The sequence below is a fragment of the Athene noctua genome, chromosome 3, assembly GCF_965140245.1.
Source record: "Athene noctua chromosome 3, bAthNoc1.hap1.1, whole genome shotgun sequence".
Taxonomy (NCBI): Eukaryota; Metazoa; Chordata; class Aves; order Strigiformes; family Strigidae; genus Athene; species Athene noctua.
The window spans coordinates 18,640,642-18,658,457 of NC_134039.1; the positions used below are offsets into that span (position 1 = coordinate 18,640,642).

At 43.9% G+C, this 17,816-nt stretch overlaps 1 protein-coding gene across 4 annotated transcripts in view; it reads left to right on the top strand.

Moving 5' to 3' along the window:
• The window catches only part of CECR2 (CECR2 histone acetyl-lysine reader), a 102,975-nt gene that overhangs the window by 41,648 nt on the left and 43,511 nt on the right, over window positions 1-17,816 (top strand). For all 4 annotated transcript variants that reach the window (XR_012633381.1, XM_074902161.1, XM_074902163.1 and 1 more), the window contains exon 2: window positions 8,153-8,247. Coding sequence is in view for 3 of the 4 variants with exons in the window: in XM_074902161.1 (XP_074758262.1) it covers window positions 8,153-8,247 (95 nt within the window). In the remaining variant the exon portion in view is untranslated. The remainder of the gene's footprint in view (window positions 1-8,152; window positions 8,248-17,816) is intronic.

A 17,816-nucleotide genomic window follows, 5' to 3' on the forward strand; every position in this document is an offset into this window, starting at 1 on the left:
ATTCCAGATTTTGGCGCTCATCCTTTCCCTTCTCTGTGCTCATGCTGAGCAGATGAGTGCAATGGCCAGACCTAAAATGAAGAGCATCTACAGTCTGATCTCATCCTCCCTTGCTGCCTTTGGCTGGAGAGGAGGAGGAGCTTTGAAATCGGATTATTACTTCGAGCCTCTTGGCTTTGGAGCTACAGACTGTTCCCCACGTTGCCAATGGGCTTAAAAGCTTAGCAGAACTCCCACTAGGTACCCAGGAAGCTTCTTACCGCAGGAGATGGTGGCACGGCAGGATCAGCTGTTTTTTATTTATTGTGCAGCCAAATTGTCTGGGGAGGGACCATAGCTAACCTGGTGATGTTGTTTCCAGAAACAACATCAAGAATGGGTAGAGCTGTGCTGACGCTGTTCCCCACCAACGTGATTGTGCTCACCCAAGATGCTACGTAAACCAGTTGCTAAAATTTTTAGTCTTTAGTTGCTGGTCATAATTAGTCCATAAATGGGAATGCTAAATCCAGCATGTTTGGGGTTGTTTTGGGGCTGGTTTGGTTTTCCCAGCAAGGTACTACTGGCATGGGACTGTGAGAGTTTAACAATATATAATCTATATGGTATTATGGGTTAGCTTCAGAATGGCCACAATCTTTAGTCTCTGCTTACCGCTTTCCTCAGCCTGTCTTCCCAGCAAAAAACCCCAAAAGCCTAAACCAGCACAATCTTTAAGTAGATCAAAGATCTGAATACATCTGATACTCCATACAAGCACAGCTACTGGAAGAGATCCTTTCTAGGTGATAATAAATCTTTCTGAGGGTGAGGTAAACAGGATGCAATTCAAGCAGACTGTGCTTCCTCTCATACTGTTGTGTTGGAGGTTATTTTCAGCTGGAGTTGAACTTGTGGCGGTCAGTCACTTTGTGGTTTGGTTTTTTTAAAGGGCGCAACCCCAGTACTTCTCCTTTAAAGTCATGGACCCCTGATTAGAAATTTAAGACGACTGGTTGGTGTTAAGCTTGCTTTTCTTAATTGCCCTTCGCAGGCCTCTTGGAAGTCTTCCATGGGGTCTGCAAGAGGCTTGCAAACCACAGGTTCTGCTGAGCCTGAAATTTCTGTCTCTCTCCTATGTAAAGCCAGGTCAGTGCCCAGTGCGATGTTTGCCCCTCAGCCAGCATGACTGGTTTATGGTAAATAGTGTAGATTGTCTGCTTTGAAGGAAGAGGGGATTATTTCTAGAGGGAGAAAACATCCTTTGGAGAGAAATAGCAAGATCTCTAAATGCTTTTGATAAAACTGCTGAAGAAGAAAGATGATTGCAGTGGCATTGATTATCAAGCCTTATGGCTTTTCTCATTCGCCACTGAGTGAAGCATGTCCCTGGTATGGATGCTGGGGCTTGTATTAGTTTCTCCATCTGTAAAATTGCTCTGCATGTGGGTGTGTGCCTCCCCTTCCTTCACAGGTGCTGCAAGGCTTTAGTGAATGTTCTTTAAATGCTTTGATGCTCTAGGATGAAAGCTGCTCTAGAGGCATAAAGTACTAATGTCTAACTATTAAACAGAAACTAATCGCTTGTTACTTCAGAGCTTCAGATGTACCGCGTCCATCTGCAAAGGTACTTTGCAGGGGGAAGAAACAGAATGAGCAACAGTTTTACATCTTTTAAGTGCTGACAGTGCATAAAATTTTTAACGAATGCAGTTCTTGTCCCAAATCTCTTGCACTGCAGGCAAGATGAGCTAGGAGAGGAAAGCTTTATTAGCACTGGTACAGTGCTATGGGGCATGGGGGAGACTGGATTGATCAGACTGAAATCTCTTTTCAGTACAGTTTAGCCACCTAGTGTGAGCTACTCGTATTTGTTTGTATTACACAGCAGTGAAAAATTCCAGTTGGAGAGCAAACAGTAGCATGCTGTGAAAAACAGGAGAGGGTCCCTGTCCCAAAGGTTAACATGGATGGAGAACAAGAAGCCACAACTGTTCAGATGAGTGGGATAGGTGGTAGATAGATAGCGTGGTAGTCTCTGATTTTTAAGCATCCTGATAGGCTAAAGAAGGACAAAACTGGAGTATGCTTATAAAACAACCCTAGAAAATTCTAGCCTGACCAAAACTGTCCACTGATGTTGGAAAGAGTCTGCATTTTCAAACCTACTTGGGCTGAACTGAGCAGAATTCACTGTTTGTGCATCCCCTTTCATCGCTGAAGGGAGCTGGAGGGGAGGGTGGCTGACATTACTCATCATGCTGCTGGAACTGGGAGGGGAGCACGTGGGATTTGTTCTTTGCAAACAGTCATAATGTGGAGGCAATACGACACATTCTCTCTGGCTTTCTGTTTATAACCATCTCCCTTATACAGAGCTGTCTGTCACACCTCTGCTTAGCCCTGGAGTAACATTATGCCCCTATTTACAATGTGCTTGAAATAGCCTTCAAAGTCTACTCACAGAAACTCAAGGGAGGTAGAGATTTCAGAAGGCACTGACAGACATTAACGGATAACCTGAAGAAACAGGAAAAGGGAATACCTTTCGTTCTCTTGCGTTTTTCCCCCTCCACAAATGATAGTCCCCTTCTGACAGAGTAGCTTTTCTCCTCGCTCAGGTGTTTTTGCTCTTCATCCCTTGACCTCACACACCAGTTTGGCAGATCAGAGAAGAGCTGGGACCACTGTGGTGCCAAGTGTCTGTCACTAAACCTCTTCGCCTTGTGCCCCCGAAGCTACTGTAGAAAGCCAGCTTGGCTTCCCTTCAGCTCATGGTCCCCAGAGGGTGAGGTGAAGATGATGGTGTTCCTGTGAGGAGAGCTGCTGACTTGGTCCCTCCTGTCCAGCACCCGCTCTCCCTGTGGTGGAAGAGCAGAGTGAAGAAGGCAGGGCCCAGTTGGCTCAGGAAGTCACAGAGCCCTGGAGAGAGGGGGCAGCATACAGGCTTCTGCAGGACTGTGGGGAAGCTGGGAGAGGCGCATCCAGCTGCAAAGTTGGATAATGAGTGGTGTCTCCAAATAGCCGCTTAAAATTAAGATAACATGAGTGGGAGAATCCATCAGGATCAGGAGCCATAACTTCTTTCTGACTTTATGGCAGCCATCTAAACCCACTGCTATTTGCGCTCCTTGGGTATCATGGCCCTAGGGATACACCTAACTCCCTGCAGTGCCCTTCTGACTTGTCATGCAGAGTGAGGCACTCTCAGTAGGTTTCATATTTTGAAAAACATTTCTATATGATGGCAACAGTCACAAGCAGGAAGATCGTGGTACTGGTCTATAGAAAGCTCTCTGGCTGCTGGGTGGGGGTATGGTTTCTTCAGGCGTGCTGCATATGTCCTAGGGGCTGAGTGCACGTACAGACTGACACACTGAGTTGTGGGGGTTGGCAGAGCAACTGGCTCATGGTGTAGCTGGATCCTGTCACCTCAGCTCCAGGACCATGTCCTGCTATTCACTTCATTGACCTTATGCTGCTGCTTTGGGTAAATTGGCTGGCTGTGCTCTGCAGCCAAAAGGAGGGTGCCACACTTTACTCTCTGGGATGTGATGGGGGGAGCAGTGGTCCCTCGACAAGTCCCTGTATCCTCCTGGGACAGCTGGCTCTTTGGTGGGGAGGACAGCAGGAGCTCCTAGCCAGAGATGTGAACCACACACACTGGCTTCATGCAACACAGGGATAAATGGTGCTTGTTGGAAGGATATCAGATTTGCAGTTGACTTCCCATCTTCCTGCCCAATCCCAGTAACTGTACATTTTTGCATTAATTTGCCCAGGTACCTGTTAATTATCTGTGTGGGGAAAAGGATGTCCTGACTTGATTAAGTGACAAATTCATTTAAAATTTCAGTGCATGGGTTGGGGCTGCCTCAGCACAGCTCACTGGTAGCTTTTGGTGATCTCCTAAAGCCTCTGCAAAAGCCTGTTGAGTCACTTGGAAGCATTGCAATGGAAAGCTGATAATGGCAGCGGTATGGAAATAGAGCTGAAGGGATCAGGGTTTTTTAACTGATGGCTAACTTGGACAAGGCTTAGCTGTGCTTAAACTAGTTATGTCCATCAGATTCGGTTATAGATGATTCAGCTCCAGCACAGAGGAAGCCTTTGAACTGTAGCCCTGTACCTCAGCACCCAGCCTGCTCACACTGGGCTCTTGCACATGCTGGGCTTCCCTGCAGTTTTAGAGGACCCTGTCTTCAGAAACAAGGGTCCCAAACTTTGTGACACCACCCTCCAAGCAGACAGCTTTCTAGGAGCTGAAGTCTGACTGGCAGCTTTCCATAGTTCAAAAAGCCAGTGCATGCAGCAGCCCTGCTGTCACCTCTGTGTTGGTGACAGTGGTGTCACTACTGTCACAGTTGTGGACTCATTCATTTACTTTTACCTGGGAAATTGACTGTCTTTCCTCTCAAAAATCTGCACAGATATTGAGAAGGGGGGTATACTTTGGGCAGCATGGTGTTTGGGTCACCATGCATCCAGATGTGACAGCACTTAGGTGCTGTCAAGAGCAGACCAAAGTATCAGTGGCAACAAAATGCAGGTGCTCCAAGCAGCTCTAGGGGTGCAGTGCTTGTTTCAGACTCAACCCTTGGCCAGCAGCACCCCTCTGGAGTTAACCATACCTGCCAAAGTGTCTGGCTTGGGGTAGGTAGGCAGGAGTGGGGCAGTAGAACTTCTCTCCCAGCCCACCCGTATCAGCAATTTTCCCAGGGAATGGGGAGGGACAGGATGGTGCCTTGTCACCCTCCTCGGCTAACCCTGCTTCAGGCCAGTGCTCCTCCTGGGCGAGCGGTCACCCTTGCTCCAGCGGCCACCTCTTCCCTGCAGCCCTTGCTTGACTCGGGGGATTTAGTCCCGGGCTGGGGGGAGGGAAAGACGTTAAACAGGCTTTTCCCTAATGAGGTGTGACGCCAGCTGGAGAGGGGGAGAATCCTGCTTTTCTCCTGTTTGTTGCTCTCTCCAGCTAGAGGAGGAGATGTGTGTGTGTCCCCCTTCCTCCACTGATTTGCTGCCTCTTCTGTTTCCTTTCTGTGCCGTCCCCAAAGCATTTTGGCAAGGTTCAGATTTCTGTGCTCACAGCTCAGTGCTCAAAGAGAAAAGGGGAAAAACAAAAGGGTTGGAGGCGTGGGGAGGATGGTGGCAGGGAGGAAGCCCAGACGTTTGCCACTCACCCTGGCCAGGCCAGAGGAGCGTGGGGACAGTTGCCCAAGGCAGGGTTTGCTCTGAGGACCAGGGACATTTTGGCCTCTTTCTCCTGGGAATCCCTGGCGTCACTTCGGCCACCTCTGTTCAGATGCACCGCTTGACCACCGTGACGCTTTACTAGCTGTCCCTTTGTTGGAAAAACAAGTTTTATTCTTTATTTGTGGTCCTGAGATGTTAAGATTTGTATTGTGTCCTCCTGGTCCCTGACATTTCCACAGCACCTGGGGCATGTGGGAAAAGTTCAGGATTTAGGTGTCTGGGGGGAGAAAAATGGAGAATCCAGTGGGATAGAAAATTGTGACATTCAGTTAAACAGGGCCAAGGGACTCAGCCCTGAGAAATTAAAGCACCTCTCACTGTTTTGTCCTATCACAAGCAATGACAGAAAAAAAGTAGACAAAAACTTTACAGGACAATGTCATTATCTTTTTTCCAAAACAAATAATCATGGTAATACTTGGACAGTGCCTTCACCCCCTGGCACTGGGTGCAACTGTCAGTAGGGACCAGAGGACCAGAGTGGGCAGCACCCAGGGCACTGAGGAGTGCAATGCAAGCACCTTTCTACAGACGTGCTGACAGCCTCATGCCTGCTAATGATGGATCTTCATTAACCCCATGCTATGTGTGTGCTGATTAATCCTGATTTATACCAGAGTCCCTTAACCCAGTGTGGCACCTGGACTTTGCACCCAGCCCCACGTCAGTCTGCATGCCCAGTGCCTCTGTTAGCTAGTGGCTGCAAGATCTATCTGCAGCCAGGTTGGGTCCCCAGATTGGTGCTGCACCTGCCATGAAGGCAAGGAGCAGGATCACCTGTCTGGGACAGAGGAAACAGCAAGGGGGGTGGGCAGGTGTTTTGGGGAAGACTGGTGGGTCCCTGCCGAGGAGACAACACCTTGCCCAGTGCCCAAGGAATGTTCCCCAGATCCTTAGGGTGACTTGCTTGCTCCTAAAATGTAAAGGTCACTCCCAGGCCTGGAAAACAATGTCTGCAGATAGGGGCTATCAGAGTCACTGCTTAATCTAACACTCTGAAAAGGCTCTCGGGAAGCAATTTAAATACGCCTTCATGCAAAAGGCTGCTGAATCCTAGCAGAGGCAGGCTGCTGACTGACAGCTTCAGTGCACGAGTGTATGTGGATGAGGGAAAGGCTGAATGTGGGGGAACATCCTGAAGACTTACTTTCCCCCATCCTTTATTCTGGGTCGTAATATCATTTTTCACAATCTGCAAGTTTACTGTGGTAACACACCTGGGATGTTTTACCACATCACACACTTTGTTGGGTTTCTTCCCCCCCCGTATATTTTCTCAGAAGGCAGATGTCCACTAAAGTAATTTACAAATGAAATAAATCAACACCTCCAAAATACTAACTGCTTACCATGTGTATTCACTTGGTAATTGCTATTTATATAGTGTGATTACTATTTGTACAATAATATCACTCTCTCCAAGGGATGGCAAGCAGCAACTACAGTTTTTGTATTAACTTGTCATTAAACAGAGTAGTCGTGTAGAGGCCAGAACAGAGATTCTTGGGACTTTTCCTAGCTCTGCAGCAGAGTTGCTGTGTCAGGCTTTGGCTGCCCACCACCCTTTCCTTGCCCCAGGTATAATAGATGCATTTATTACATTCTTCACAAGGCAAGTGTCAAGCTTCCACTAGTGAAGCACTTTGGATGTTGCACAAGAGGTAAAGAAGAGTGGTGTTGATAATGAAAATATGCCATTAATACATTTCCAATAAAAAACTACAAGTGGCGTTTAATCTGCAATCTGTTATCAATAATTTTATTACCGCAGTTACTGTGGCCTAATAAAAAAGCACTTTCTCTTCTTTATTGGGTAAGTGCCAAAACGTTTATCCTTTATTCTCTGGCCATTAACCTTTATTCTATAGCCATTAGCTTAGCCATTTGTGTAACAGTCTGCCGAGTAACATTCAAGTAGGAATTTGTATTCAATCCATTATTTACTCTGAAACCCAAAAAGAATATCTTCTTATGCCTATGTTGTTTATCCATATTAAATCTTGTTAAGTGCTGTATACTACTGATGATAACTCTTATAGGAAGTGGAGTTTTCTTACTGTGAATGTTTTTCTGGCATATAAATAAAACTGGAGTTAACCTAGTAATATTTTGAAAACACAGATTGAAATTGCTAGCTGAAAAACAGATATTTCTCACAACATACGCAAAATTTGTAATAACTACATTTAGAAGTTTATCCTTTTTGTGGATCAGTTCCTGCATCACTCATTTACGTGAACTCCATCATACTGAAATAAGCCATGATACTCTGCACCCTTCCATCAAGGGTTGAGATTTTGGGTCATGAGGTCTCTGACATCCCACCATCCTTTCTTTCTTACTGAAAGCTATAAAAAACCCAAAGAGAAATAAGTTAAATAATCAAATGACTACTTTTCTTTGAGGCATTTGCTTGCTAGCTTTCAGCCATTTCTGGCTATCCATCTGAAACTGCTATTTCTCTGTGTAAGTGGCTTTTAGGGCCATGCTTTCTGAGCGCATCTTTTAAATGAACTGATGAGCCTTAGCGAATGGAAAGCAAAGCAGGAGAATGAAACTGTTGATTCCTGCCCATTAGCTGAACATGGGAGAAATCATGGCTTTCTTATTAGGCTGCAATATCTCAGCCTCACTGAACCCTATTTTTCTGTTTCCAGACAAAAACATTAGTCATCTGGCTGGAGAGTGACATTCAGTAAAAACCTTTCAAGGTCTTCCCATAAACTCTTGCAATGAAGAGGTAGTGGTTGTAGTAGCAGTATTTTTAATGATGGGGAAGGTCGGCTTACCCAGTGTATGCTCTGCTGCTGTACATGTACTTGAGGCTGCTTGGGTCTTTTCAGTCCTGATCAACTAACAGTAAATTTTAAGGAATTAGTTTGATGGTTGGAATTTTTTTCCTCTCCTTTCTGCTCATTAGGAACTGGAAGCTGCTCTTCACAGGGATGATGTGGAGTTTATCAGTGACCTGATCGCCTGCCTTCTTCAAGGTTGCTATCAGCGCAGAGACATCACGTGAGTAACCTCGCTCTATGGCTTAAGCGCTTTGCAAGGGGAGCTAATTAACGCGGTTGCGGGGATGTTTCACGGCTTTAGAGTGATGACATGGTAGTGATCGGCAGCCACCAGCAATCAGGCCAGATGCTTCACCGAGTGGAAGGGAACTCCAGCTCTTCTTGGGTTGGTTGCAGGTTTTTAATTTTACAGACCTGTTGTTAAGCAAACTTCTTTTTTCAGATCCCATGAAAATGTGTTTGATGCTCTGCTGTAGCACTAGGACATACAATGAACATTCACATCTGCTCTTATGCTCTTCACTCTGGTCAAATTAGTGATATCACATTAAGTCGTTAAATCATCACATATGTTTTCAACATTTTATATGCATTGCATAGAATAAAACTTGCTGCTCTGCAGCCACCTCACTTGTATGGAAGATCCCATTGCTTTACAGAAGGACAGTAATTTGTGTAGAAATAAGAGGAGTATTGAAATCAGTTTACCTCCAGGATGTTGGAAAATGATTTGGCACATTCTGTTGATCTTTCAACATCCAGAAACACCTTGTTAGTGTCTGAATTTGGGAGGCTACTTTGGTGGACATCTGTAGAATGTCATTCTTTAGAGGATTGCTGCTCTTGCAGTGGAATGTGCTCCCAGTGATAACAAAGGCTTGTTTCAGTGTGTTTTATTGGTTCTTCTGTGAATCATGTTAATAGCAAAGCATAATTGTGAAGATTGAGACAGCTTGGCAACACTTGCAGTTGCTTAGAAGAGGTGTTAAACAGTCCTGCTCTGTAAGATTTCCCTGTTGTGCAGAGGCTTACGCTTGTACAAAGGCATAACCAAGGTGTTTGCGTTGAAAGCTCTTATTTCTAATTATCTGATTATATTCAACAAAATTTGTATAGAGTTTTTCATATATATATATATATATAAATAGATATATATATATATGCCACTTAAGTTCTCTTGCTTTGCTGCATTGACATTCAGCGTAACTGGGTGTCAGGACCTGAACCAGGCAGCTGCACTTTATTTACTGTCTCTGAATTAAACTGATGTGATGAGAAGCTTGATTGTAAAGGGACTGCAATCGTATATACCTCCTTCATCAACATAGCCACAGAGGAATACAATCTTGCTTATAAATATTCAACAAGTTTATTTCTTCATACCAGAAAGTAGTGGCTTAAATATTTTGCCCACCTTAACCAGTGCACCCTTGTAGAAGCAGTGGAAATTTTTTGTTTTTGATAGATTTCATAAATTCAACATTGTGAGGTTTTCCTAAACTCTTCAGATCTAAGAGTGTTCACTTAGCAATTGCACAGTTTAACTACCTCCCCTCTCTCAGCTGTTTTATCTAAGAAAATTCAGGGATGAATCATGGGTGAGTCAGGCATTGGCAAGTTGTCTGTCTGAGGAAAGTTACACATGCGTGTGCATTCATGCATAGTTATGTATATACCTGGCAGCTCAACAGTGTGTAGTTATTCAGTGTTGCATGTAGCTCTCACTTTGTGCCTGTGTAAATAGAGCTTTGGTTAACTCTGAGATGCAAAAACTGCAGGGAGGTAACATCATAGCAGAAGGAAGAGCTGGTAACCCAACTGAGGCTTTGCACAGCCTAGTCAGGGTGTGTATGAGGCATAGGTGGGTACCTGCGTAGCTGTTGCTGTGTGTCTGTCCGTGTACAAGAGGTGCTATAGGAAACGGAGGATCGCGAAGTCACGTAGTAAAGTTGTGAGAACTTATACCTCACCCAAACTGTCGTGCTAAGGAAGGCATGAGGTGCCTGAAGGAGAAACCAGTTGCACCCTTTCTACAGCACCTCCTGTAGAAGGGGACTACCTCGTGGGCAGGGGAATAACGAGAAAAGTCATTTCTGCAGAGGAGATGAGGAAAAGGGCACAACAGGAGCAGCATGGTGGAAATGGCTGAAGGGCTATATCTGGAAAACTGCCTGGAGCCACTGGTGTGTTAGAGAGGTGGGCTCTTAATCATTGCAGAGGAAGCAGTGGGGGAAGCTATCTGGAAACGAGGGAACGGTGCTATATGCAGAGGGATGTCACAAAGAAAGAAGCATTAAGATGTAGTCTAAATACGGAAATCTGTAGGTAAGTGAGAATTAAAATGATACACTTCTCATAAATAAATTGCCCCATTGTTGTTTCATGCTTACAAACCAGTTATGGAATACTTACCCAAAATAAATGTGTGTTTTTAGAGCACCAAATTTTCCTTGCTCCTTACACGTTTATTTCCAACACCTTTGTTCCCTCTAACCTGAGTTCAGGGAGCATAGGCCTTGACTGATGCATGGCTTCCCAACTGTACCTAGCTTGTTCACAGTTAATGGTAAGGAGTTGAGGCCCTAACTGATTTTCTGAGTGCTCAGTGGACAAAGATGTGCAAATGTAAGAGGCAGAATTTGTGTGGAGTTTAGATTTGGTTTATCATGATGAGCCAAGACTCCATATTTTTCTGTTGCAGACAGATCATAGGTATCTGTCTTGCATGGGAAAAATCAGCAGTTTCACAGATCACTACAGCAGTGATTTCTCCAGTCATTTGTGCTCCACATCCTGGTGCTGAGGCTGTGATCTGTTAATCTTTAGGCTGTAAACTTTGCTCCCAGTTGCACCTCAGAGGGGAAGGTAGGAGCTTGTTCTCATCCTTGTTCTTCAGCTGGAGCACTGCGGCACAGGCATAAGATTCATCATATAACCCCATATAAAACAGTTTATCTACCTCTCCAAGGGGTTTTGAGCTTTAATTAGTTTTGTATCGTGTCTTACCTCTTTGATGGCCAAAATGTTATCTGCCTATGCTTTCTCACAGTGTCTGGGAGCAGCTTGTAGTTCTTGTCACATCTGTTTTGACGGCGTGCAGAACTTGTGGCAGAGCTGGGCTGCCTGGCTTTAATCATGCATCATAGAGGGGTATAAAACTGTCACGTACCTTTACTAATTATAATGTGCTCTCAAGTAATTTTGGAAGTGGAACCTAGCTGAGAGCCCTTCTAATGCACAATTTAACATACTCTACTTTGATTTGCTTTTTATTCTTTGAAAAAATACGAGATTAATACTTTTGTAGGGTTCTGTGTTTCTTGATTTTGAAGTAGAGCCACTTTGCCTTGGTTTTGATATTCTTTGTGACAGTCCTTTTTAAAAAAAGAATCACGTACAAGAGAGTGACTGTTTTTTACACTGCTTGGTGGTTAAGGAGTGTTGAATGTCTGGTAACTTTCTTTGAGTTTCTTTGAGTTACGGATATCTGTGTTTAACTCGGAGACTACTTAATGGAATGTCACATGATCTTCTCCAAACTCTTATTTATCATAACCTATCATAGCTGTTAGAAAGATTCTTCACTGATTTGGTTCTTGCTCTGTTAAGCACTGTAGAAGTACAGAACAAAAGAGATGGTAATATGCATTTCTGGCTTCTAGCATCTTTAGTGATGACCCTGTAGCTGTCCTTACCTGGCAGCAGATGGTTTGAGCACTTGGCCGGGACAGTTTCCCTCTTGCTCTCCTCTTTTTGCTCTGATGCTAAATACTTTTGTGCCATGATCTGCAGCTTTTGTTGTTTTATAAATACCCTTCATAGTATTCATATACCATCCTTACTATCTAACTACTAGTGATGTAATAACTAATATTCTTGAAGCTTTTTGATCTGTTGGCTCAGTTTTATGCTATAGCCATGGTTTGGTGTGATGCCAGTGAGTTTAGCTATACTTTCTCCTGCCTCTAACTTTTGTGCACAGTCCTTGAATGTTTTATTTTAATTGTTTCAAAATGTAAATGCCTGGAAAGTGGAGAGGGAGAAAATTCTTAATAGAATTTGGGATTAATAAAAAATAAAAAAAAAAAAGGCAGTTTGAAAAAATACTAGTGCTTGCTTTAGACTCTCTGATATAAATTGGGCAGCTGCATAGTCCCTAGGGGCTGCCACTCTAATTCCAGCAGGAAATGCGACTTGATGAGTTGTATCAAGACAGGAAGATCAGAGCTTCAGCTAACGGCAGCGGCCACAGCAGGAGCCTTCTGCAGCTGTTTTTAAGTAAGAAATGATGGTGTGACATGGATGTGTACACTCAACTAAAATAATCCAGAAAAGCTCCTGCTGTGCAGCATTTCTTTGGGAGAAGTTCATTTCTTCACTGCTCTGTTATTGCAATTTCACTATTTTTCTAAAGTGATGGCACAAAAAGTTTCAATGACTTTCTCATATTTCTCATTGGAAAGCATTTTTCATGCTGATATTGTCTCTTAAAAACCATTTTATTTGCTTTTTCTTATAACATGTTTTATTTTTTCAACATGAAAAAGGTGCCAGAAAGTGAGGAGAAACAAAACCAGTATCTCTGCCCTTGCCTGTGCCCCATGAGATTTTTTTTTTTTTTTATCCTAAGAGATTGGTCCATCACTGTAGCTGAAAACTATCTAATTGACTTCAGTGGCACCACAGACAGCATTTGCTTCCTTAGAAACCTCAATTATTTTTTTGTTTTGGTATTTGTTCCCTTAGTGCATTGGAATTTTTTCTTCCCAAGTGGATCATCTGTTTTGCACCCACCTTAAGCTCTTTCTGGATCTGTAAACTAACCTTGCAGACTTTGGCTTATAGTTTGCATGTGATTTGTTCTAATATGAATAATAAGAGGATATTCCTTAACTCCTCTTCCCTCTCCTGCAGCTGTTTCAATTATTTCTTTCATATCCTTGGTGGTGGCATTGAGAAATACTCCCAGTAGGGCATCTGAAGAGCTGTTTCCTACTTGTTGAATTACCAATCAAGAATACTGCCCCTGTTATGCTTATTTTCTAATACTTGTTCTGTAATCGCTTATTTGAGTTTCCATCAGAAAGACATAAGGGGTAGTCTGAAATCTTCTAACCCATTGGGGCAGAATGCCTGTTTCTGAGGACTGTGTTTAATAGCTCTGAGTATTTTGCTTCTTCCTTCTGCTTTGTCCCTTTTGTCTATCCTTGTCTTTTGTTCTCTGTAGACTGTCTCTTTACAGGCTACTTTGGGGGTTATCCCAGATCTCATGTTTTGGTAAAAGTGACCTCAATAAAGCGCTTAACATCTTGCAATTGCCCCTCTGCATGTGACTGTGTGCTGTGTCCTTTAAGAACCTCTATTTTGGGATAAAGTGGCAGATCAACTGGGATAGCTGGCAAACCAGTGCCAGGTTTTCAGTCTCATAGATACTGTCGTGAACTGGGCTGTGGAACAGCTAAACCAAGCTACTAAAATAATCTGAATGAATTCAACACTTCAGTCTGTGCCATAACATCTGGGGCAGCCAGCCCCGGCTTCAGTCACAGCAGACCTAGGGACCACCACCTTTCAGAAAGAGTTTAACAGCTGGCTCTTGCAGTTGTGCCAGTAACCTTGATTATAACAACTGTTTCAGTGGCCCAGCCACAAAGCACCTCACTAACTCAGAATCATATTCACGAATGCCAAGTGAATATCAACAAGATGAGCATTGTTTACAGTCTGACTTTTTAACAAGTGCTGCCATGCATACGTCATGGAGATCGGTGAATGGCCTCTGGAATTGACTCAGTATCATCGGTGCAGGAGATACCATGAAGGGGGCAAGGGAGATGAAGTGGCTACATTGGTCATCTTGAATCTAATATTAATATTTATTATGATAATAGCCAAGCTATGCAAGGTGAGCCTTTTAAAGGGTAAAACTTGAAAATGAGGCAGCTGGCAGGTGTTGGGAAAGGAAGGATGAGATTACAGCAGTAAAATAACACAGTCATTCAGAGATTAACGAGAAGCACAGTGGAATAAAATTATAGAGTTCAAGTATAAATAAAGCTAAGTAAATGTCTTTGATTCTCAGATGGATAAAATGAATCTTTAAAGAAGAATTTGGAGAAAAGTCGGTAGCATGTTCTGGAAGTGCTATTCCATAGATGTGGTGGAGAACAAGGACGGAAAATGGTGGCAGAAAAAAAGCATGAAAGCTGTGCTGTTATTGTCAGAGCAGATAGATGAGAGACAAATAGGATAGCTGGGCAGAGGGAGTTACGCAAAACATTGACAGGGAGCAATTAGGTGGCTAAACCTAAAAGGATGAATAGAGAAGAGTCTTGGAAACTGCAGTGATGTCATCATGCCAATGTCAGAGTTTGAAATATGAAATGGACAGCTGTGGTTTTAAGTTCTTGATGTTGCAAATCAAGTACTCTGGAGAGGAGGAAGAAAGCAATCATGAAGAAAGAAATTGAGAAGGCAACTGAAAACATCTTCTCCTTTGAAGGAAGAAGACAAAGAATGAGGGAGAGAGGGGAACAAGATGTAGATGTTCTCTCCACGTGAAACCTTTGCTCTCACTTTTGAGACTTGCATTTCAAGGTAGTGATGCTCCAAACCACTGGTGCAGGATTTTTGCTCCAGCACAGCTGGTTTTGCAGGCCACCTCCCAGCACCTCAGCCAGGTTCAGAAACCAATTTTTAGTCCAAGGGTGAATATTGGAGAAGTTCTGAAATTATTTTCTTGGACCTTTTAGCCCCAGTGAGCTTGATGAACAGCTGGGGCAGCTGCTAGCCAGCTGCTAAGCCACTATGATAATTTGGTGTGTCATATCAGTCTCTGTTCTAAGTCACCTATACTTTTTTTTTCTCATTTTACTCTCCATTCTTCCTCACTCAGTTTCTTTCTGTCTCAACCAGTGTAGTGGTTTAAGCTTTAGAGAAACGAAGTATAAAGACCTATTGAAACAAATCCCCAAAGGAACTTCTTTAGGACGCGTTTTTTTATTTGTAAAAAGTTGTGTTTATCCATTCTCCCCAGAAACTTGTAATGTGTGGGTCTGGTTCATAGTAATGAATCTGCTAAGCTTGTTTGCTTCAAGTCAACCCCATGCTAGGTATTTTTTTGCCTCAAAAGGGGCTCTCTTCTCCCACATTAAGCATATTTTTCTCTGAGTAGCAAGGCACATAAAGGCTTGGTTCATATGGATTTGTGCTGTAATGCATGCATGTGTCCTGTTTCCCCATCATCGTCATCAAGACAATAACTAGCTTCTTCCCCACAGTGCTCATCATCACTGTAATACCCTAAGGTACTCTCTGCAGCCCCTAAACACTCGAGAGCCTGTGGCACAGCAAAACTGTTGTGTTTCCTTATGGCTATGAATCGGGAGCATGCTTTCTGTTGATGGGCACTAGGAATGAACAATGCAGCATTAAGCTGGCTTCACTTGTTCTTCAAGGATCCAGGAATGAATAGTAAGTAATGATCCTCTTCCAGTCTGAATGTGGAGCACAATAAGCCTCATTCCTATTTGCTCTTTCAGAATATAGGAGTTGTATTTGGGTGTTTTGTAAGTTAATCACCTCCAACTCCCAAGGGTTGATCTGCTGATCTGCTGCTTCTCACCGTCAAATAACAGTAGTAGAAAGAAAAAAACACGTGGATGAAAATTGGCAAGCATGTATTGAAGCCTGATTAGATGCAGGTAAAGGTAATTGATGGGAGAGGTGAAATAGACCAACCAAAGCCCTTGCTTTCTTACCACATCAGTTCAGAAGGTGAAAGCTGGGCTCTAGATACATTCCTTAATTTTGGACCATCCAGAAGGCTGTGTTCATACCTCCAGAAATAGAGGCTACTATGGCTTCATCTTCATTTCATTACATTCAGAGTGGCTTTTGGGGCATACACTGTGTGGTTGGTTGTCAGGGTCACACAGAGCAGGACACAAAACAAGAGGAGAAAAACTCCATGCCTTAAGAGTCAAAGTGTGCACATGGAGCAAGAGCTGAGAGTGCAGCGGTGGTTTTCACACTTCATTTTGTCTGTGTGGCCATCAACATCTCCCTGCATGGGTTTCCCAGGTCAGATCAGTGTGTGCTGGTTATGCACCCAGCATGCGTGAATCGGTCTCCCCTAGCAGAACCCTTCAAAGCAGTAGTCAGCAGCCTGCTTCTTACCAGGCCTCTCACCTCACACCAGCATTACACAAATCTCCCCCCACTTACTGACAGTTGACTTCCCACAAGGTAGTTGTTTCCCTCTTGAGCACCGAGATCCTTCTCTCTCCCTTTTTATTGTGTCTAACGACCTGTTACTAGTTCTTGGGTTAGTTAATAAATAGTTCTAACACTGGTTCTTTTTGTTTTCCTTTTTGATCCTTCAAGAGATTGCCTTTTATTATTCAAAGCCAAGGTACTTGACACAGAAGCAATGCAGAAGCCCCCAGGCTTCAAACGCTGTCCTGGCTGTGGGATTGTTATGCCTATAAGTGATTCCCATCCTCTGTCTGATAAGCCTTGGGAAAGAACTGGGCAGAGAAAAATGCAGTGCTCGAAATTCCAGAGGGGTGCTTGGAGGCATCCATCCATGCAGGGACTGGAGGAGTTTCACCTGCTGATCAGGGCTTTTTCAGAATCAGCATTTCACCCCACCTAGGGACCCTCCTGTCTTTACAAGGCTGACAAAAATCTGGCTTCCTATGTGTTGTGGGGAAAAAGGTACCTCCCTTTGTTAAATTGTGCTCAGAAATGTCCAGATCAGGCAGGTTTTATTTTGAGGCCCAGGAATTGCTTCTTGGTCTCTAAAACCGACCCCAGGAACTGCTGTGTCTCGGATTTATTGCTTCATGAGCACGTGCTCTGAGGAGAACCTGGGTTCTTTGCTTTTCTGTTGCATCCTAAAAGTGACATAATTTACTGATACCATTAAGTCTGTCAGTGTTATCAAGCCTGCTGCCTGCTGATGTGCCTGTAAAATCTTGTTTGGCATCCGTATTGCTTAATCTTCTCTTAGTGATCTTATGCGTCATCAGGGGACCAGCTGTGCCCTGCAGGTCAGTTGCATTCTTCTTTCAGCTGGCTCTCCAACTCCGCACCTCTGTCTTGAGCACCAGGACCACCAATTTAAGTACTGATCGTCATGACATCTCATCACTGTTATCTTCCTGTCCTGTACCAGCATACACTCCAGAGCCTTCAGTACACACCCCGGTGTTGGCTCTGAAACTTGGGACCTCCCTTCTGCCTCCTGCCATTCTGCCTTTGCCAGTGGCATTTGTCACTCATTTTCTGATTTTGAGCCTGACAGAAAACTGCACGTCAGGGTCTCTGGACATTCTTACCATTTGATCTGAGCATACTCTCAGGGAAAAATTCATGTTCCTAGTCTAGCTGTAGTGATAGATCCCATTGGATAGGGAATTCTTGGGCTCCGACTCTCCTCAGCTCTCTGATCCTATTCACTATGGTGCTATTGCTTAACGAAAGCCATTTTCCCTGGCCCTTCCCCAGGCAAGATCAATGTCATCACACATCAAGAGGTGATATACAGTTAGACATCCCCCTTGCATCCTCCCACAGTATCACATGCCAGCTTGACACCAAAATTTCTTTAGGTGTGATAGAGAGACATTTTCAGTTCAATCATTAATTTATCATAGGTGCTTGGGGTGAGATGGCTTCTTTCCTTGGTCCTTTCCACCTCACACATAATGAGTGATGGCATCAGCACTGGTACCACCCTGTTCTCTGACCAGCTCTGCCTCCCTTTCTGGGTAAAGCTTCAGTAAC